The sequence below is a fragment of the Epinephelus lanceolatus genome, chromosome 7, assembly GCF_041903045.1.
Source record: "Epinephelus lanceolatus isolate andai-2023 chromosome 7, ASM4190304v1, whole genome shotgun sequence".
NCBI classification, from domain to species: domain Eukaryota; kingdom Metazoa; phylum Chordata; class Actinopteri; order Perciformes; family Serranidae; genus Epinephelus; species Epinephelus lanceolatus.
In genome coordinates this window covers 31367066-31390245 of record NC_135740.1, presented here as the reverse complement: position 1 = coordinate 31390245, position 23180 = coordinate 31367066, and the positions used below count along the sequence as shown (strand labels likewise).

The 23180-nt window shown below is 43.0% G+C and overlaps 1 protein-coding gene across 8 annotated transcripts in view; it reads right to left on the bottom strand.

Moving 5' to 3' along the window:
* Positions 1 to 650: 650 nt before the first annotated feature.
* pcdh19 (protocadherin 19) overlaps positions 651 to 23180 on the bottom strand; it is a 69327-nt gene continuing 46797 nt past the window's right edge. For all 8 annotated transcript variants that reach the window (XM_033633034.2, XM_078169444.1, XM_033633036.2 and 5 more), the window contains exon 5: positions 651 to 3327. In XM_033633034.2, coding sequence (XP_033488925.1) covers positions 2768 to 3327 — 560 coding nt within the window. In that variant the 3' untranslated portion in view covers positions 651 to 2767. The remainder of the gene's footprint in view (positions 3328 to 23180) is intronic.

Genomic DNA, 23180 nt, shown 5'->3' with positions numbered 1-23180 from the left:
CACCATTGTTATTGATCCTCACTGGTTCCAGCGTACTGCTAAACAAAGCCTGACAGCAGCTTGACAGTGGTGTTAGTCCCACCTGTAGTGCTGACTGGTTAAACATTAGTCCCCCCATCGTGCTCATTGGTTGTTTTTTATTTTAACAGAGAAAACGCTGTTTCATGTCACAATACAAGACCACAATCAGTCAATTCGAACTCAGTGGAATGGACGAATTCAAAGGTCTGGGCCCAGGAAAATTTAGCCTAGCTCGCTAACTCTCACTTTCAAAGTAAAAAACAAACTTAACAGTATAAGGGTTATTAACAAATGCTGATAGTTGCATATGGTGCATAACCAATGCTACATTAGCTTAATGACAAAAGGAGAAAAGACACTGTAAATCTTTATAGGCTGAACAGGGCTATAAAGTGCTCCAGTCAATAGCTCACCATAGAAGTTGACGTTTCCTAGCAGTGCTGGCCCTCAATAAAAATAATCCGTTCAGTCAACCGTTGCCAAAGGAAACACCCACCCAGAGGCCCGACACTTAGAAAGTGAAAAATGAAAATAGCTCCAGTATCATTATAGTTTACACACACACCAAAAAAATTAGCAGAACTTTAAAGTTGACTCGTGTTGAGTAAAGACAAGGAAACAAAGCAGAGAACATTTAATAGTTTAATTATAAGCTGCTGTATACATTCAGTGATTATTCCGATTTTCATGTTGCCAGAAGCCATGGGTGAGACCAGCAAAACATTCAGCTACAAGACCTAGTTTGTTGTATGCAATTTGTCAATTTTCATTCATATTTTTCCACATTGTACATAGTTTACTGCAAAGCAACATAAAACCACATTGCTGATGTGCAACACGGTTCTTCCAAGACCTTAGTTCGTTCAAACATGATTCCACCCAGTCTGTTGTGTGGTGCTCACAGGAGGGGAGAGCCCTGTTTATACCACTCTGGTCTCAACCTTATCTTTGAGATCAACTGAACACAGATGGCACAGGGTGACAGCAGTGCTGAGCAAAGCTAGTCTGTGCGTCCGAATGCCCTCAGTTGAGGCTGAAAAAGTCTTGTTTAAACTCAATTGGGCCCAATAGGAAAGGCGACTCATTATAGGTGGAATCCTGTTACCAGCTTGAAGAACACTGGGAGCCGTTCTTTCTCCTCCTTAGATACTAAGATTAAGCAACATCCTGCAATTTTTAAGGTTTTGTTTGCATCTTTTTTGGTTTCTTTTGCTATCTCACTCTAAGCTCATTGAACTGACACACTAATGTTGGTGCTGATATCGCTTTTTTTGTTTGTTTTTTTTTTTGTCTTTTTTACATTTTCTAGTAGCCCACACAGAAACTTGATGGCACAAGAACTGACCAATAAGAAACTCTTTACAACAAGGTAGACTGCAACAGTTGCCAGGGGTCACACAGTAAACAAAAAAATAATCCAAGTTCATTTTGAAAATAAAAAAACAAATCAGATTCAATATAAAAAGCAAAGGACAAATGAACAAAAGCAAGTTAATTTCAAGTATAACTTACTCATAAAATAACTACACAGCATTAAATATTCTCATTATACATTTTTAAATTATTTATAAAATATATTTTGGCATATATGTTTTTTTTTATTTTTGTGTTTGTGTAACAAACGCTACTGTAGCTTCAGTTGAACACCAATGTTTATTTGTTTTTTTCTCTTGAAACAAAACATTAAAGGGATTGTCACATAACAACAGGTTATTAAAAATGATAATAGTAAACCCTATAGAGAGTTTCACATAGCAAGACATGAGTGACGATCCCTTCTATCCTAGCCCCATAGTCAAAAGTCAAAAAAAGTACAAGACCAGAGCACAAAGTTCTAATTTGTGCTCCACTGGCTACAATCAAGGTTGGGCACAGGAGATTTCAAAAGCAGTAAGTCTTTTTTTTTTTTTTCATACAACTCAATTTGAACACAAGGATCTGTCTGTCCCACTTCCAGTGTTCAGAGCGGCTGGGCAGATAGCAAGAGTTCATTTAGCTCCATCCTTGATAAAATATAAATACTGTAAAGACCTCACAGTCTGATGACACTGGGATGTCCTCAGGGATATGCAGAGAAAGTTTCTCTTATTAGTCAGGGAAAGGGGCAAATGAAACCGAGAGGGCTCGCTTCCCTTCCCCCTGAATGCACTGAAAACTGTCGAAGGAGTAAAGTGAGAATATTTTTTAAGATGAATCCTGTGTATGTCGTTTATTACATTGATGGAGCTCACTATACAAAGGAACAAAGAGCGATTTTGGCAGCTAGAACAAACTGCAAAACCAAAGAAGGCAAATATCAGTTTGTGATACAAAAGTAGTTCAAAAGGCATAACTGTACGTAATGAATTGGCACCTCAGGTGTCCAAACACGCAGTGTCCTGCTTTGGCGCAAGCGCTGGAGAGGTCCACTGGCCATGTCCATGCAGTCAACAGTAACCTGCCTGTCCACTCGTTGCAGACCGATAGAAAGAAAACTGAACAAAAAGCAAACAAGGAAAAAGTACTGCGACTACAACAAAGCCACATCCACTACCTCAGCCCGAGCACACAACTAGCTGCAGCATACTACAGTTCATCATCCTCAGCACGAGCCGGTTCTTCAATATCGTATACTGCAAATGGGTGTGTCTCTCTACTTCCACAGCCTGATGTTCTTCTGTGTACACACAGCTATTGCGGGGTACATATATGTGAGTTTTACACTGCATGTGTGCATGAATGTCGGTGTGTGTCAATGAGAAGCTCGCTAAAGCACAATGTCCTTCAGGCGCTTGCTGCTGGGGGATTCCTTGTCTCGGCCATCGTGGAGAAGCGTGTTGATCTCCCTGACAGCTGGCTCACTGTCCTTCCCCTCCGGCTGCCGCAGCAGGCTGTGGTTGGCGATTCGCTCTGCGTCGCGGCATTTCAGCGTGTTGTAGGCAGATGACGGCTTGGACACTGGGCTCTTCAGGTGCACGGGGGAAGTGATGGGGCTGGCTGCCTCGCGACCGTTGCCAGCTTCACGGACAGCCCCTCCATTGGCCTTGGGGCTACACACCTGAGACTCCTGAGTCCGCTTTCCCTTTAACTCTCCCCGTTCCACGTCCTCAGGCCCATCCTTGCCGAAGGTGGCAAAAGTCCTCTTGGCGGTGCCATCCTCGTAGTGGGGCACGTCCACTGTGGTGGCCTCGATAGACAAAGCGATGACATTACGGCCGTGCTCGGGTGACTTGGCACGTGCCGGGATGGGGACACGAGGCATCCAACAGCGGTCAGAGTGGCCTAGGATGCGACACTCGTCCTGGCAGTGAAAGCCTTCGCTGGGGTCTGTGAAGACACAAGAGAAAGAGAAAACATGATTAAACTTGTCTGTAAAACTGGCTTTTCAACTTTTCTAGTCATTTGCACACAGATCTTAGGCTGCTCTTTTCTCCAGAGTTGCCTTCATTTGTATGTCAGAGCTGTCACAAAATAATAGAATGAATAAATGAAAATCATTGCTGCATTTTGTTTAAATTAAAACTAAGTTACACATTTCTGAATAATTTGCTTTCATTGCGATGCATTCCTGCATATGCTCAAGACTGCAGCCCTGTTAACGCTGCTCGCTGATAACAAGAACTGGATGTTTAGGGCACTTCTAATGTGCCAATTAAATTACGTACTGTTAAATCAAAAGTCCATTTGCAACTCTTGTATAATTGGGTTTTCTGTAGCAACACTGGATGAAAGGCAGGTTTAAACAGTGCAATCAGATATCTCACAGAGAGAGACAGCAGACAAGTTGCGGTGTTGTTGCCTGGTTCTTCTCTCTCTTCCTCTCTGTCTCTGTCATCTGGCGCCGAGTTATAAATATGTAATGATGTTTAACGCTGGAGTGGGAAAAAAAAGGATTTGCCTGAGTCTGTATAACTGCACTCTTTCATACTTTGTTGTGTTGGAGGGGAAGGACTTTTTTCTATAGTTATAACAACAACAAAAAAATGCTGTGCTCTCTTACTCAAACTGAAATGCCTTTAATTAAAGAGAAACTTTTCAATGTGGACACTGTTTGTTCATGTTTTCGAAGATGGTCCAGCACTGAGTGAGACGAAACAGGCTGTAATGTAATGTCAATGGGCAATTTCGCATTGCCAATTTTTGTCCATTAAAAGTGCTTATTTTTGTCACTGACAGGCTCAGATTGTTATTCTAAGTGTCTGACAACTTACGGAAAATATTCCTACAGAGGTAGACCTTTTTGTTAAGAGTAAGATATTTTTTGTTTAACCAGAAGCAGCCCCGAAATCGCAAGTGCCAAACACACCAGACTGGAAAACTAAGAAAACTGTCTTGGTTCGTCTCTCCACTGTTCCAACAATCACCAGCTCTGGGTTGGTTGAAATAAACCATTAATGCACCCAGTTAGTTGTGAAAATATGCTGCCTCTGTACACGCTAAATTTACTGTTTACTAAATAGAGTCTGGTGAGTTTGGAGATGGCAATGTTGGGCTGTTTCTTGTTAAACAAAAAAATGTCTTACTCTTTAACAAAAAGGTCTCTCTCTGTAGGGATCCTTTCAATCATGTTGTCAGACACTTAGAATGATAATCTGAGCCCGTCAGTGGCAACAACAAGCACTTTTAGTGGTTACATTGCAACCTGTTTTGCTGCTGCCAGCTGCAGCGGTCTCGCTCAATATTGGATCAGTTTAAAAAATTGTTGTCTCCATTAGTCACCTAGGGTGCTGTCACACCTGCCCTGTTTGGTTCGGTCCAGTCAAACTCAAGTTCGTTTGCCCCCTAAGTGCGGTTCATTTGGGCAGGTGTGAACACAGCAATCACACTCGAGTGCGCACCAAAAACAACAAACAAACTCTGGTGCGACCTCAATCCGAAGCAACTACAGTCGCATTCAGCACATCCAATGCATCAAAACATTGTTTTCTAGTTGGAGCCGCACGTCGTTTTCAAACTGTATGGTTTGACTAAAATGAACAATGACAGCAATATAGTCCACGATGAGCAGCGCTAAAATCAACCTGCGTAGTTGTCCCTCCATTGTGACATTAGAAAGTGTCACATTTATCTTGCAAGTGTACTCTTCTTCAACGTCTTGTTTACTTCCTGGATTTTTCCCACATGGAAATTCTGACCAATCAAGAAGGCATTTGATCTGGTCCATTTGTAAATGCTGCCGTGACAACACGACCAACTCTAGGCAATAATGCAACTTTGGAACAAATTTAGTCCCTGATTCAGACCAAAGCAAGACAACTCTAGGTCTGAAAGCACCCTTAGAAACAAAAACATGAGGAAATAGGGTCCAGGTTGAAAAATACAGAAGTGTTTCACTGTGTTTTTGTTCACATATACGTACACTGTAATTGCTGAAAGAGCTTTGTGGTAGATATCTTGAAAGAGTGACGCACAGTACACTCTCACAATTATTCAGCCCTAGAAAACATAATTTCAAACTCTCCAAGCCACTGTGCTGTTGTGTTTTCCACCTGCTCCAATCTTGAGAAAGAACCTGCCACACAGATGCGCAATGACACATTTCTGCGCTCCCCCACTGCTTGTTTCACTCCTAGCAAGAGCCATCCTCCGTTCCAGAGGCCCAAGGTGACAAGAGGGGATTGTGAGAGGGATTGCCATCGACCCAAATGCATACGCTTACATCTGGCAATCGCAGCTTGACAGATCACCTAATTAAAATCACTAATGATCTGTTTTTCTCCCTTCTTTTCCTGCACTCATGAGAGGCACCTCTGCTTAGACCCCGGGGATCGATATTTAAAGATTGGAGACAGGCTTTTCAGGGGCAAGATATGCCAGTGCTGTCTCTCATAAAGTATAATCTGATGAGACTGACAGATAACATGGTGACTAAATGACTGGCTGTGTGAGTAATGTGGAGTATCATGGGCTGTTTGAACCCAGAAATGGGAGCTCTGAAAGAATCATCATGCTCAAGGCTGAAAATGAACACAGACCATGAGTGACCGATCACATGAATGCCTCACTGTGAGACAGAGGCGGCACAGAATTAGTTTCCTTTGATCAAGTTCGTGTCTACATCAAATGGCAACCTTCAGAGATTAAAAATGAAGCCAAAAACTGCAGTTCCTCTAAAGGCCACTTGAGGCTAGCTCCAAGAGCAAGTCAGTCCCCACAGAGCCCCAGCTTTACAGCAGAAATAAACATGTTTACAGTCTGGTACAAAAACTGGTTATGCTCTCTGTAGCTAATTCAAACATTTATGGCAGCTGTACAGGGGTGTAAATCTTTACATAACTCACCAGTTAAATGTTATCAAGGCTTAAAGTTATACATAATTAAGGTCGTGGCTGCTTTGAGTGTCAGGCGGGTGCTGTCTGTTGACATGACATGGTTAGGTTACGTAACCACGGTGTAACCTTAGATTCAAAGAGTGTTGGTGTAGCTGTAGCTGTTGCTACTTCAGTGTGTTGTCAGTAAAAGTTATCTGAAATGTTTTGGTTGCCTAAAAAAGTCTTGCTCAGCATTCGGTTGTACTAAACGAGCCTCTAAGGAGTCAAATGTTCCGTTTTTCCAGTAAGTACATTTCATTTAATGGTTTTAAGCACAAATTAACAGTAGCACTAGCATTAGCACAGTTAGCCATAGCTGTAAATTATGGTGTTAGCATTGTCGCCTCACAGCAAGAGGGTTCCTGGTTCGAACCTTGGTTTGGGGGAACCCCTCTGTGCGGAAGCGTGGGTACTCCAGCTTCCTCCCACAATCCTGAGAAGGGCCAAAAAGGTTAGGTTAATTGGTGACTCTGAGCGTGAATGATCGCCTGCCTCTATGTGTCAGCCCTGTGATAGTCTGGCAACCTGTCCAGGGTGTACCTGACCTTTTGCCCAGTGTTAACTGGGATAGGCTCCAACCCCATCACAACCCCTAACAGGAAAAGCGGTGATGGAAAATTAATAAATGAATGTAAATTAACCATGCTAACTAAATTAGTTGCTAGCGTTAGGGTTATCTCCAAACTCTTATCCAAATATGGCCATGTCTAGCTCCAAAAATCCAAGATGGTGGCAGCCAAAATGCCAAACTCAAGGCTTCAAAATTAAAGTCCACAAACCAGTGGGTTTCTGTCTGTACAGTCTATGGTCTATATGCACACACAGACCCATACACACAGATTTACCCCAGTAAATGCAAGGGACGTCATTCTAATATGCACCTCTATATACTCTACAATTACAACACAAGTTAACATCTCAGCCCCCAGGAATTCTTTCAGTGTGAAAAATATTAACTTTATGTAATATCATTACATACCATCGTCCACATTATCCACACTGCAGCACAAATACAGATTTCTTTAAAACCTCCATGCAGTTAAAATCATTTCATGTGGCCGAAAAGTAATAATGAACCAATTGAATATATTGTGCACTGCTGTATGTATGTAAATGTGCATGAATGCTGATTGGTCCAGGCGGGACTGCACTGGCAGCAATCAAGGAGACAAAAGGCACGAAGCTGGGGATTTTGTTTAAAGAGAAGGGATCCAATCAGAATGTAATAATGTAATCAAAAGTCTTTACGAAAGTCTTTACCAGGTAGCTGGAACATAATGCAGGCCGATGAATGAGAGAAAAGAGAAAAAACATGCCCACACACTCGATTAGATTGTCCACTGCCGCGGTATTTTCAATGCCATGTTCTTTTTTTAAACCTATAGAGCTGCTTTGTCATTTACTGTATTTCGACCCCTTTCTGATGCCCTCTCTCTGATAGTAAAGATGCCAATATCTCAGTCACAGCAGCAATGTTACGTTTATTTATTATAACTATATTTTAGTACTTGCTGGAACTGAGAAACCTTGGATGTAATTTGAAAGTTGTAACGTAAATTTCAAACTTGTACACTTATCACTTCATTAAATTTGTTAATCTGAAATTTCTCCCCAAATCGTGTTTGACAAAGCAGATCCTTTTTCTCCGCTGATTAAAGATTTACAAGGATCTTGGTTATGAATGCAATTTCCTCTAAACACTTTGGCTTTTTTCTATAGCCTGAAGCACTTTCTAAAGCATGAAAAGCCTCGAGGCACAAAGAAATATACACAAGTTGTATGCTCTCTACTTAGCAGCGCATGCATATGCAGTGAATGCCATTTTCTCTCCTTTCCTTTAGGGGTCTATGGGAGAGCAACTGGGTTGTAAATGACATTGTTATGAAAGCCAAGTGCCATTAACACTCACACATCCTGCCTCTGCTCAGAGCTTCATAAAACGCAGATGTCGCTCTAAAAAGACCCACAAAAAACGGAAGAGACAAAATTTAAATTAAAAAAAAAGTGACAGGCCATTGACCTCTAACAAAACACAATCTCCTCCTATTCCAAAAAACGAGCTGGTGAGAGATGAATTGATGGCTTTTGCAGCGACACTTAGGTTTGGAAGTCAACACGTACAGAATGGAAGACAGTGAAGGCACCTCCTGCTGTGAATGTGCATTCAAAGTCATCAGGAAAATAAGCTTGCCAATCAGTTCCAGGAGCAGATTTGAAGTACAGTACAGAGCAGGATGTCATTTTCTATCAACGATTTAATACCTATTAATTACTGAGGGAGCTCCACTGGGAGGGGAATTTTTCAGTGTTCCACATTTAAAACACAAACAGTCTGTTGGCGGCAAAAAAATGTATGTATCAAGTAACAAAGTGCTGCTATCAAATCAGACACACTGCACTTTAACACTGAATTAAGGTCCAAAGACTGGCGAAGGCACCGGGGAGCAGTTTAAATATGCATGTACTGATGCACATGGTTTAGGAAAATAATAAATATTGCCACTTCAAATGCAAAAGCCAGATTCTCTTGATAATGCTGGTCATGTTTTTTTGTTTCTTGTTACCAGGAATAGCATCACTTTGCATCAGCACGGGGAGAAAACCCACACGCTCCCTGCCATTTCATCTTGCATCTGCAGCCTGCCAGCAGCCGATTCAATCCTGTCTCCTTCCCTCAATCAGATGAAGGCGTCTTGACTTCAAATTACAGCAGACAGGTCTTCAGCTCCAGCATGGGGATCCCACAACCTGACAAGCTCATTGCTCAATTTACCCCTGTGCACCGCATATAATGATCCCTTCATGTCATACAGCTGGAGGTGCTATTTGTTTGTTGCTAATGTAGCAAAAAAGAGGAATCAGCAAAAGACTGAAATCCCCCGACGCAAGAGGGAAGGGTTGTGTTCACTGGAAGAGGCAACTCCCCGAAAAACTCCCCGAGCTTTCGCCAGCTATTTTGCGTCCTGCTTGGCTAACACATGGAGCCTGGCTTGGAAAGCACAGGCGTTTTTCCCTCTAAAATTAGCGCACACAGCCTCAAGGTTGAAAACAATGATGTAATCCCATAAAACGAGTGTAAGCAGCCACAGTCAACAGAAGGCCAGATTGGAGGGCCGGAGACGGGGCTGACTTGATGTGAAACCTCTCTTCTTCTTTTTTTCAGGTGACAAAATCTTCATTTTCTATTTCTTAGCTTAACTGGAGCCAGGAGGCGATGGGGACTTGCTGTATGACACAATTCAGTCAGTTTGGTTTTACAGCATGATGAACCCTAAAAAGAATTTGGAACAGCAGCGTGGCATGATAAATCATTTTACAAAGAAAGTCTGCCACTTTTGGCTTAAACTACTTTTTTGTATTCCTCTGTATGCTGACATTTTTGTTGTAACGGTAACAATAAATGTCCTGATTCTGTTTGAACAGACAGCCAGACAGTATAATATGGATATTACTGTGATGTAGCGGTTATGAAAGCAAATAATTTAGAGCAATTTAAACCTAGAAAAGCTTTACTTGTGGCCTGCATAGACTTTGCTGTTTGTCTTTGATTTCCCTTGCTTTCCCGTTTTCACTGTTTTTTTTCCATATTAAACTCTATCAAGTGCTGTGACAAAGCAATCAAATAAAACTTGTCTATAGTCTGAGAAGACAATTATTAAGCTCTGGTGATTGAAAGAGCAAACAGCAACTCTGACATGATGCTTTAAAGGTCCAGTGTGTAGGATTTATGGAAATAAATAGGCAGGGATGGAATATAACAAGTATGTTTTCTTTAGAGTATAAATACCTGGAAGTAAAAATTGTTGTGTTTTCATTACCTTAGAAGGAGCTGTTTATATCTACGTAAGAAGATCACCATGTTGCACCACCATGTGTCTACTGTAGCCAAGAAAGGACAAACCAAATACTGGCTCAAGACAGGGCCATACACGATTTCGAATCAGCCGCTGTAGTAAGTTGTTGTTGGGCTAGTGATGCGTTAACAACATGCCGAACAGCATCAGAAAAACTCTGATTTGTAACATGAAACTGTTTAGTCAGTGTTTATAATCACCTGCTTCGACCTCTGTGGTTAATTCGGCTCCCGGTAAAAACCTCCTGAACAATGAACACTGAAGGAATTCTAACCAGGAGACGTTTCAGCTGGTTGCAATCTGCAGTCCTCACCGCTAGATGCCACTAAATCCCCCTAAATCTTACACATTGTTCCTTCAAGTCTATTTTTATAGCCATGTGAGAGGGCTGGTATAAAATCCAAAAGGTCTCCACAAAGTTAAATACATGTGACCACAGTCCTGCTGACCCTTTCTGAGGACAGCCAGGAGCCAACACATCTGAGTGTTGTACAGAAGGATTTCATTTGCAGCTAAAATGCCGTCCACTTCTCTGCTCTCATCTTGGTGTATCTTTGACAGTGAGATGGCTGTTTTCTAATTGCTCTCCATATTAATTTTCCATCCTGGCAGTCACATGGCAAAGATTGATTAAATCTAAATTGTTACTACAGAGTCTTGATGGAGCCTGTGATGCACAAGGTGATGGAGGCATCACAGGGGAGGGAAAATTCAGAAAATATGGCACCGGCAGGATAGAGGATGTCTTTCTGCAAATGTCGGGGCTCAGACTCCAAACCATGCTCGAGTCCTAACATGCATGGCCTTGCCTGATCCTAACACTGGGGATGGAGCTTAACATCTAGGCTGCCCTAACTACAGCAGAGGGCAGGTCTATGGCCAGCTGAGGCTGAGGCTTGGCCAAGCAGCCTCCTACTCTACTCACCAGGGAGAGTCCAAGCACTGCTGTCATCTCAGCCAGCCAATTCAGTCTGTGGGCCATAAATCAGCCTGGAGGCCTGGCTCCTGCGGGAGCGGCAAGATGGAGTGTGATGGTCTTGTTTTTACAAACAGTAGAGGGGCACCCTTACTGCGCCACGCAAGCCATCATTCTCTACACAGCACCGAGTCCTCTCCTTCTCCCCACAGCATCTGGTTCAGTCACATCAAGCTATCCCCCCCGACACCCCCAGATTCATCCCTCGCAGCTCCCCTCACAAGCCAATCCTTTATGCTTCCCCTCCTTCTGTCCTCCTCTTTCATCTCATCAGTACCGCTGTCTCACGTACATTGCTGTAATTAAATAAATCATTCACCCAAAAATCTCTCGTTTCTGCCTATCTGACCAGAATTCCTCCTGCTCTTCCAGTCAAATATTAATTGTCGAGGAAATCAGACTCACTGGGCGGCCTTGTTAGTACTGTCCTACGGCTGGTGAAGCCAGGGGTTCATGTGGCACTGGTTCTATTTCTGAGCATTAGTACCAGTCAATTTATCAAGAGCGAATTCACTGTCTAATCCATCCAGCACTGCAGAGAGTGTCTGACAGCCTGTCACTTCCACCCAGCCTGCCCGTGTCCTCCCAAATGCCGATGCAAAATGGCAAGTTAACTTAATTTCCAGCTCATCTTACATTCGCAATTTTTCATAAGCACTTGTCAGTGACTGTTTTAAAAGCGAGCAACAGTTCTGCAAATGTTTACTTCCGCTGTATGTACTTGCTCCCTCCCCTCGCCGCAGCCCATCCAGCCCAGCCTGTGCATTCTACAGCAGGTCCTGTTATAAAGAATGAATTTCCAAACTGGTGTTGACAAACAATGCACTAGCTTCTAAATTGGTACAAACAGCATCTGTTTAACAGCTGTGTAACAGCAGCGGGAGGAGAAAAAAAAGCAATCGCTATGCCGTTTTATAAATCACTATGTCATCGCAGAGCACTGTTTGGTTCAGAAGCAGGACCACTGCCCAATGGACTGCTTGATGTAGTGGAAACGATGCGAGCTGGTTGTCATGATGACATGCATGGGTGGGCTGCTCTCAATGCCCCGGCAACAAATACTATATAGCAATACTTCCCGAGAGGATTCTCTTTTCTTATTGTGCCCTGCTCCTGTTAACACTGGCTCCTAGAGGTTGTGGTGTCTCAGTAGGGCTGCAGAAGCATTGCCTTTGGCTTATATCGTGACATATGCAATGCTCAGAGGGGCAGGATTTACAGCGGTCAGATCTGGTGTGATCTGCAGGTTTTTGGACTATAACTCATGGCCTGGTTTTACATGAGCCAGTGACTGTTTAACTCTCTCAGCAGGCAGTCTGGACTGGGTTTAACCCAGACACAAAGGCAGGGACCTAAGCCTGGCTGCATGAGGCTGGACTTGGCTGAACAGAAGAGGTACTCACGATAGACGACTGCAGCAATACAACCAACTATTGTATCTTTCCATATTTGGTTTACCCTCTTTTTACCTCGATGCCTTAGTTCCATAAAGTCAGGTAGCTGTTTCCAGTTTGTATCCATCCCTATCAAATAAACAACAGATAAATACATAAATAAATAACGTCTCCACAAAATATCAGAGAGCCTTTGAGGAAGGCCGGCATCTTGTCTGCGTGCACAGAGCCCAGATGTTCATCCACACTGTCAATCCAGCAACATGCTTAGCAAAGACAAACTTGTTCCTCCTGCTCATAATGATAAAAAAAAGTGACCACAGACTGAACAGATGCTGTTCAGGTGTCAAATTAGTTCTCAGAGAAAACGCCTGATACTGTTGCCTGCAAATGTTTCGTATCATTCGACCCAGAAGGAGCTGGACTGACATTTTTAAAAGGTTATTTCGGTTTTTTTAGGCATGTGGCTACACAGCTTTGCTGTGCAACTAACATATTTGATCATTTAAGACACATTCTGGCCTCTCCTTGCTAGATACTAGCTGAATTCAAGGGTCTCCTGGATCTGCATCTCTATACTAATCTGATCTAATAACACCACACACACCAGCACGCCCTGGTTGCGCTCTTGAAGATGGTCTCCTTGTCATTCTTTAAATTAAATAGAAATCTGTTGGCTTCAGAGCATATGCTCCTGTGCCTTTTTTCTCTGGAATAGGCTTCAACTACATGTACCCTAACCCTTTACCTAGTCGGGTCAATCACCTTTTCAAACATGTAGATTTTTTTTTTTTAAGATTATTTCTGGGGCTTTTTGCCTGCAATTGATAGGACAGTATTACATGTAAAAGGGGGAGAATGAGGGGGGATGGCACGCAGCAAGAGGCTGCAGGGTGAAAACGAACCCACGGTCGCTGCAGCAGTACATGGGATGCTGCTCTACCCACTGAGCTACTGGCCGCCCCACATGTAGATGTTTTAATGTGATTCTTTTACTTTAATTTTTTAATATTACTGTATTTTTTTGCTGAATGTTTCATTTTAATCTAAAGTGTTTTGGGACCATCGCTCATTGTGATACTACACTTCAATTAAAATTAATTTACTGATTGATTAAACTATGAAAAACACTGATGTTCTAGCTACTTTTTGGTGTAACAAAGATGTCAATGGTTAAATGTTTGGGTTTATTTACGTACAGCTGATCAAGGCTGAAGCCATGGAGTCAGTACTGGTGGGGACTAAATCTGTGGGGTCCAGAAAAACATTAAAAATTTGAAAACTCATTCCCTATAATAATGTATTATGTATTTTTATTCTCAATATTTTTTGGGGTGGGGTGTGATGCCCCCCCCCCCACATATATTATAATTACTGCCTCGCAGCCGATAGCTACAAACTGTGAAATAACTTATGAATATGTCTGCGCTTTCTTCCACATCCATATCGCTGTCAGTGGAACAAGAAATCAGCTTAATAACTTTGTGGCAGTAAATTAGATCATTTGGTGGCCATATAAAACATTTCCAAGAAAAACTAATCAGGGATGTAATTCCGTGATGAATTTCATCAGAGAAAAATCATCTTTGGGTTTAGAAGTATTTTAAAAGGGATAATTATTTTAAAATATGAAAGATACATGATGAAAAAGAATGCAATTAGACAAAATGAAACGGCAACTTGAGCTCATCTTACTCACATAACGTGATATATTGCCACTTAAAGTAAGATATTGTGAGGAAACATCATGCAGGGAGGAATTCAAGAGTGTCCGAGAGGCAAATGGGAAATAAAGATAATTTTATTTGATTGAAGAAGCTTTTTTTTACATTTACTATACAGCATAAGTGTAAAAAATCTATATTATATACAATAAAGCTTTGAAATGATTTGTCTCATTAATATAAAACAGGATATCTTTGAGTCTTTCATATTATCTCGTTGCTTTCCTGCAGCGACACACAGATACTGTCACAGATTCGAATATTGACAGCTTTGTATTTGTTTTTGATCACGGTAGAAGCGGCATTGTGTTGTGCTGTGCTGTGATGTACTTCACTGTAATGACACAGCAAATGTCACCCTTGTCAATTCTCAGCGTCCAAATTGCCCTTCTAATGATGAGCTTCAAATTAACCTGTGTTCTGGCGCCCCAGGCCCGCGGCAACAATACAATGCACTCCCAAAACTCTGCACAGCAGGCCGCTGGCGTCCCAGTCGCAGACCTGCCCACTCCACCGTGCCAGCCGGCCAGACCGCCCGCCTGCCTGCCTGCCTGCCTGCCTGCCTGCCTCTGTCTGCTTGGCTCATTTCCTCAACAATGCATCGGCAGAGGACATCTTTAAATACACTGGCACAAATGCAGCATTTCTGTGTTTAAGCTTGACCGAGCTAGCAAGCTAATTTGCTCCTAAACCCTTGAGTCTGGGAGAAGCAAGGGGGACAGAACCAGACTCTTAAATTACATCTGTGATTGGGGTTGGGTGGGGGTAGAGGAAAGCTATACGGGGAGCAGTGGCGGAGAGGAGACGTTGGCTTAGGGATGGCAGAGCTATGGACTGAAATCACTGAAACTGTGAGGAGCAAAACAGTGCTAATGTCAGTTGAGGTCATTTTGTTTAAAGGATCATTTGAATCTTTTAAAGTGAGGTTGTATGAAGTACTTATTCATAGTCAGTGTTTGGAGAAGCAGACAGGAGTCCGACACGGAAGCTAAGCAATATACTGCTGTGGAGGGGGGGCAGCAGCAAAATGTATTTTAGCTACCTAAAAAAAAAATCAATATCAGTGTAAGTGTGCAATATACTATACCTTTATACTTCTGTGTTGAATGGACGCTGTACCCTGCACCGTAGCCTGACATGCACCGCCTTAGAAATGTTACTACATGTCGCGTTGACGCAGACCTCCTGTTCATTCTTGTAAGCTGAAACCATTTCCCTCAGTGGAGACAAAACCTTAATTTACTTTAATTTCACAGATAAGAAAAAATAAATTGTGAAGACAATAAAGCCTCCAGAAAATAGCATTTTAAGTCTTGTGTGTGATTTATCCTGTCTTCATATGAGCAGAGGAAATCTCTGCTCATCGCTAGGCTAATTTATAGAATGTAAAATGCCATAGGCTTGTGCTAATAACATTAGCATGTTATATTTGTTTGGAAAACAAGACAGCTGTTTTTTTAGGTGAACCTTGTGAGTTGTAATGGAGCCGGATTGTGTGCCGTTACCTTTGTTAAATGTTGTTGTTGTCCTTGGTTTCATATGAGTAGAGGAAAAGTCCGCTAGCAGTTAGGCTAATTTATACAATTTAAAATGCCATAGGCTTGTGCTAAAGACATTAGCATGTGAATGCTGTGAGTTATAGTGAAGCTGATTTATGTACTTGCGTTTGAAACTGTTTGTATTAAGCCATGTTCGATGTGTGTTTAATGTGTGTTTTGAATCAACTCAACTGTACAGCACTTCACAGAAACCTCTGTCGCCAACTAGTGTTTTGGAGGTGTAACTGCAGAATGACACAGACACACCACCGCACAAGTATAAATGCTCACAACGACGCAGGCCACATGCGTAGGCTGTGCGCAGAGCTGACGCATAAGTATAAATCCCGTGTAAAGCCGTTATATTGCTTTCTTCAAAGCCAGACTCCATTGAGAAAAACAGTAATTTAACGTCACTGAACACGGGAGCTGCTGGTCTACGGCCGCCTCAACCAATTTGTTTGTTTGTGTTATTGTGTTACTGACGTTAGTCAGGATTCACAGAAGTCACACGGTAACACAAACTAATTAACTGATCGAGGCAGCGTTAGACCAACAGGTCCTTTGTTCAGCATCCCAAAATTACTGTTTTTGTTAATGAGGTCTGGCGGCTTTGATGAGAGCATAGATGGGGAACTGAAGCAGTTGAGGGCTTCCACATCGGCACGGGCTGTCTGACAGAGAGGTAAAGCTGTGAAAATACTCTCAATATTCAATGAAACTTTTTTTTAGGTGGCTAAAATATATTTTGCTTACACTGCTTAGCTTCTGTTTTGGCACTCTGGACTGTGGATAAGTGCTGCATAAAACCACACATCAGCAAATCCAAAGTGTCCCTTTAACATGTAAACAAGGAGTGACAATTAGACAACTCTTAACTGAATCTATAGGTGTTGTCAGCTGGAATAAATCCCTATCACACTATATTAAATGTAAGTTTTCAGCAGTTCTAATGGGCAGGAGAGAAAACACAAACTGCAGATGTCAGGGAAATATAATACTGGATGGAAAACAATGGTTTGTGTGGCACGGAGCTTTCCCTTAATAAACGAGAGGTCCGTGACAAATTAAAGATGTTTCGCCTACACCGAGGTTCCTGTTTGTGAAGCCAAGTTCTCATCCCGACAGTCAAAAAAATCACAACTAATCAAATGTGGGGAAATGATCTAATGCTTCTGAACAATCTATATCCCATAAACATCCCAGAGTAAGAAACCATTATATCCTCACATTTGCCATAAAGAGACATTTCTCATAGTTTTCCTTTTAGATTACTTTCCCCTTCCTCAAGTGCTATTTCTATTACCCATCTGAAATAAACACAATACTTCAGCTCCTGTCAATGTGTCCGGCTCCCAACGACCAGGCAGCATACCAATATCTTAGGATTTGCTCCCTCTCTCTTCCTCTCTCTGTCTGTCTCTGCGAGCTTCAGCTTTGCCTCAAAAAGAGTGGCCTTACATAATTAATATAATGTGGCTTCTCATTCAGTCATGTTCACTTTGTGTCAGCCAGGACTATGTGTTTTATATTCCATTTTATCTTGTCGCAAAAGCACCAGCATGGTTCCCACTCTCTCTCATTTTCTGTTTTTTTTTTTTTTTTTGCCTTCCTTTTCACGACAATTTTAACAACCTCCAGAAGTAGGACACTGTAACGTGGTGAGTGTGGTGGTATGCAGTGTGATGGGCAGGTTGAGCTCAGCATGCAGGAACATATATAGTAAGAGGAGGTGGGCCACAATCACGGTATGAATAGACGCTCCCCCGTGCTTTCTACTGAAGCAGATTGACAGTGTCACTCAGAGACGAGAGGCGTATGAAAGGAATAAGGCAAACATGGCGAGGCCCTCGCTGCGTGGAGATGCATTAGATTTACACCTACTGGGCAGAGGAAAGCAGGAGGGAGGCCTCTCTAACACTTTCTATCATTATCTATTTCCCTGTCACAAAGGCCATTCAGTTTGGCATCTGGGAGGCATGCTGACTCTCTCCCAGGTTCTCCATTATTCACCACAGTGAGGTCTGCACCATGATACCACTTAATATCAGACAGTCAGAACCAATGTCCGTAGCATTAGCCACCCACCAACCGGAGCTGCACTATATAGAGGATTGTCAGCGGTGAGGCAGTCCACGAGAGGAGCTGCAGCTCGTATCTAAGACACACAGATTGAAATGGAGGTGGAAGACCGATCTGAAGAAAAGAGAAGGAACTAATAGGCACATCTTTTCTGATTTGAGGAACATGACTATAGCATACATAAGGATGATGGCAGGGGTCTGACACAGTGGTAGTAATTGGATTTCTCAGGCCCTGTGCCCGCTCATGATAACATGCTGAGCTGTGACATGAAAAGTCCTTATGTGTGGCGAGGGAGCAAGGTGCAGCAGAGTGGAAGTGACAGGTGTCAAAGATCCAATTCCCCTCGCTCCTCTCGATCCTTGAGTTCCCTTTTCTCTGGAGACAGCTGAGGAACAACCTGCCCCGTGGTAAAGCCAAACACCAGGCTTGACATTCAGTTGCAAATCCAAGCTAGTTAAACCTACGTGGAGCGCAGCGGAGGAGGCGGAGGAGGTGGAGGAGGAGGGAGGGTGGGGGGATGGGAGCACTGTGGATATAAGAGGTCACGGCCTGATTGCTTGCTTTATTTATTTTCTGATGCTAATGTGAGCTGAATATAGAAGGAGCGCAGGGTTCCTCCGATGTGCCGAGGAACACACAAAGGAGCCCCCCTCCCTCCACTGCAGATCTTACAGATGTTGGGGGGGGGTAGTGCAGTGTCAGGACACAGTTCCCTCCCTGTCCTCTGGACGCATTCTGGCCTCATCTTTAACGAGGACTGCATGAGAGCGGGCACATCATTAAAAAGAGCCATTCTGAGACTTTCCTGTCTGCCATTAAAGTTAACAGCCGACCTCTCCCATTACCTTTTATCCTCCCCTTTAAGGAGGAGGGGGACAGTGGGGTTTGAAAAGTTGCATTCTATGTGCAAGATACATCCATTGAGTGATTTCTGTCCCGCGGTCAATTATACATGAAGGCAGCACCAGTGAAGTCTCCTGGAATGCACCACAAGTTGCTTCCTGAACACCGCGCACAAACTCTAACCTTATACTCTCAATAAGCAGATTAATGTAAGAGTTGCTGTAGCATTTACATGGTTCACACTAACCTGATTTTACATAATGTGGTATGATAATTAGCTTAATGCCCAGAAAGATGAGTGGTAGCCTAAAGGAAACATCTTATTAGCAGAACAATACACAATCGGAGGGCCTTTGTGAATAATGTTTTTAATGTTGATGAACTTTAATTTGATTATCCACCACCGCCAGCTACGCCACGATGCAGAAACACCACTCTGCATCCTGTTCGGCTCTTGACCTTTACACACACACATATGAACAGAGTCAAAACAAGCAGCAATACGACTGCAGCGTGTGAATAACAGTTATTCAGATCGAATAGTTGACTCAATGTGGTGTACAGGTTAGGTATGTTGCAATTTTGATCTTTACTGAACTAATGCACATATACTAGACGACCCGCTCACATCTAAAGCCAACGTAAGGTTTTAATCACACACTATAACATTTTGCAAAAACTATAAATCTCGCACAATCACTACTTCAAAGACTACAACTAGATTCCTTTTGAGATTATTTCCCATCCTGCTCCTGGTGCAAAATACTACATCAAACTCCCTTTAACAAATATGACATATTAACAATTCCTTAACTGTCCCCTAAGACAGTGGTTCCCAACTGGTGGGTCCCGGTCCAAAAGTAGGTCATGGGTCCATTCTGAATGGACCACAAGTGACTCACAAACATGTCAGGTTTGTAAAGAACATACTTTGTTTTCAGGTACAGTGAAATTCTGGCACAGAGCATTTATTTTTAGGTGCAGTTTCCTGCTATAAACTGAGTGACTAACGGACAGCTACTTAACAGAGACAGCAAACTAGCTTGACGATGTGGCCAAATACAAGTATGACGCTAAATGTATTAGTGTGGACCTTGAACTAATGACTAAGGAGAAATCTGGACCCCAAGGCTGGACCAGTTAGGAACGACTGCCCTAAAACACATAACTCCAGAAACACAAGATAAAAGGTACCATAAATTGAAATTCTGCATCATTATAATCCAAAGAGGATAAACTGCATTTGGGCACAAACGTCACATTTGTATTTGTTGTCTCAGCTCTTCAAAAATCGAGATTTCTCACTAAAATTACAGTGGTGTAGTGGTTAGCACTGTCGCCTCACAGCAAGAGGGTTCCTGGTTTAATCCCAGGAGGTTTGCATGTTCTCCCCGGGTCAGCATGGGTGTTCTCCAGGTACTCCAGCTTCCTCCCACAGTCCAAAGACATGCAGGTTAATTGGTGACTCTAAATTGTCCGTAGGTGTGAATGTGAGCGTGAATGGTTGTCTGTCTCTATGTGTCAGCCCTGTGATAGTCTGGTGACCTGTCCAGGGTGTACCCCGCCTTTCGCCCAATGTCAGCTGGGATAGGCTCCAGCCCCCCCGCAACCCTCAAGAGGATAGGCAGTTATGAAAATAGATAGATGGACGAACTAAAATGATTGCTGGTTGATGGATCAGATACACGATGAATTAAACACCGACTCCTGGTCACAAACCCCCAGAGTTCCAGAAACCGAGACTTGTTGACGTTCTTGCGCCTCCCTGCAGTCCCCTCCATGTTTACTGTCTACCTGTTGTGCTGCTTCTTGTTGGTGCTGGAGAAAGCTCAGCTGTGGCTGTCATGTCATCGAACTTGACAAAACTTGACATAAAGACTGACCTCAGACTGACCTTACACCAAATGATCAAGGTCACGGTAGGGCTCACCAACTGAGGTAAAATTCTCCTGATTTTATTCCGACATTTGAAATGTGTCTGTCACAGAGAAACTGCTTGAAAAGTCGTTTGGAGTAAAGCTGGCCTCAGATAAACTCTGTAGCAATACGTGTTTCCGTTATCTGAATCACTAGTGCGCCTGTTAATCCACTGCATAAGGACAGAGGTCTCAAAGACTGGGGAGGGTCTCGAATATGAAGACGTGTTGAAAGACAAAATCCAAGCCTAGTCTTGCGGAGACTGGTGGCCACAAGAAGGTCGAAGGAGGAGGTGTTCCCTGGGTCCACACACACCTCAACGGGTCCCTCCTCTCTGTTACTGCGCCTTCACTCTCTCATCAATAGTTTATAATCTGCGTCACTGGCAGCCAAAACGTGCCTCCCCCTGTTGAGACCTACTCAAAATGTTGAATTACAACATAGTGAGCTCATCCCCTGCAAGGTCATCTAGGGGACAGCGAGGGATCACTGACACTAATTGGTGAATGAAAGATAGTAATGATAGAGGTGGTTTGGACGACTTCTCTTTAACCTCTGTTTAACTTCTGCCGAGTACAAATCCAAAGAGCACATTCTGCCATGCCATGTTTCACAGCATATGCAGCCTCTCAGAGGGAGAAATTCAGCATTTCAACGGCTATAAAATGTTACAGAATAAATCACTCCCACTGAATATACATGAGGAGGGCAGAATATGGAAATATTACAGAAGTACGCCTGAGGTAGTAACCTTTTGTTGCCACAACTGAGGAGGACGACATAACTTTACATATTCCCGCTACATATTCCATCTGAGTTATAATGTTGTCAGGAGAAACAAGGTGATGAAAACCAAGATAAAAAAAAAAAAACACAGGAGGGGAGACGACAAAGGCATTGGGGGAGACAATGAAATGAGAGAAAAACAGAATGCAGGAAATCTCTAATAGATTAAAGAGGATGGAGGTATAGTGTTTTTTTCCCACAGAAAGGAAGTAATAGGGGTTAAAAAAAGAAATGCACATTGCTGCAGCAGAGGAGACACCCCTCCTCCTTCTCGCTCTTCCTCCGTTACCCCAGCTGCAGTGATAAATGTCTCTTTGTATTCTGGACAGAAAACTGCGGGCTACAATGTACTTGTCAGAAGACAGCTGATTTTCCCCTTAAACAGAGCAGAGTATATTCTTAATCTTTCCTTTCACAGAGGGAGAAGATAAAACAAATGCCTCGTGCCAAGACACATAATGCCCAGAAAATCTCTTCCCATTCACTACACGTTTGTGTGGCGTACAGCTACGAATCATCCCTGTGTGTGTTTGTGTGTCTGCAGCAGGTGTAGCTATAGCATGTGCAACTGCATGCTATTTGTACTTTTCTTAAATTTCCACAGCATCCTTAATCCCCGCAGTATAGCCATGGTTCCACTATGAGGGCTCATAAATGGGAGTCAGTGCTACAGGTAATGGAGCTGATTATAGCTATCTGGGCTATGGGCCAGCTGCCAGACTCTGCCCTGCCTGGAGGGAGCACAGGCCGCCTGGTGTCTGATATCCTGGGATCCCTGTAATACAAGCCTTGCTTTGGCAGTCACTCTGTGACTATCCTGGCCACTTCCAGCCACACACTGAGGCTCCTTTGAGTCAGTCTATGTGTATAGTATGTCCTCATCAGGTTGTTTACTCCACATGGTATCAGTCTATAGTCATACCATTTCAGCGACAAGGCTGTGGTAAGAAATGCTTTTTGTAAAGGCGTATTAGGGGCTCTTGAGAGGAAAGTTGTCACCACAGCATCAGGATCGGGTCTGGAGTTATACTATCTGCTGCTTTCTGTCCTCGGGGCAGAGCGGTTCTGGTGGCCAGCTTGCGCGCACGCAAATTACATTCTTGACAAGACAGACAACAATGGCTAATCAGTTGGGGACACATTCCCCGGCAGTGCTATAGAAATCCTTCCCTCAGCTGACCAGCAGACATCAGAGTTTTACTACAGTCATCAGGCGTCCTCATTTCCACTTAAACTCGGAGATATTAGGATGTCCGAGTGCTGGGAATGAAGTGCTAAAAGACACAGTGTTGGTGTGATTAAATTACCAGGGAGACAGTAATGTAATTCACTACTGCATAATTTCAGTATATTGGAGTTAGTGGCCTATGTTTCATTGTTACTTCACATGTGAAATTTCAGCGGACATGCAGCAACACATCGAATGTATCAGCATCTCTGAAGGAGAAATAATTTGCCTCGGCTTCCCCGTCATGATATGGCTGCCTGAGACATCCTCTGCACTCGCAGTGTTTGTGGGTGGGAAGGACGTATAATAAAGAACACAGTGGAAGAGGAGGCTTTGTTAACCTCTCATTATGTTGAATTTACATCACACGAAGAGAAGATTATTACTGTTAAATGTAAACTCTGTTCAGATTAGAATCTATGGCAGCAAGCCCGCATCGAACTGGAGGTGCAAGATCCTCATCCCATTAAAGATATATGATTTCTAAACGGCTAAATGTGGAGGTGGAGGTGATGTAGGTGACG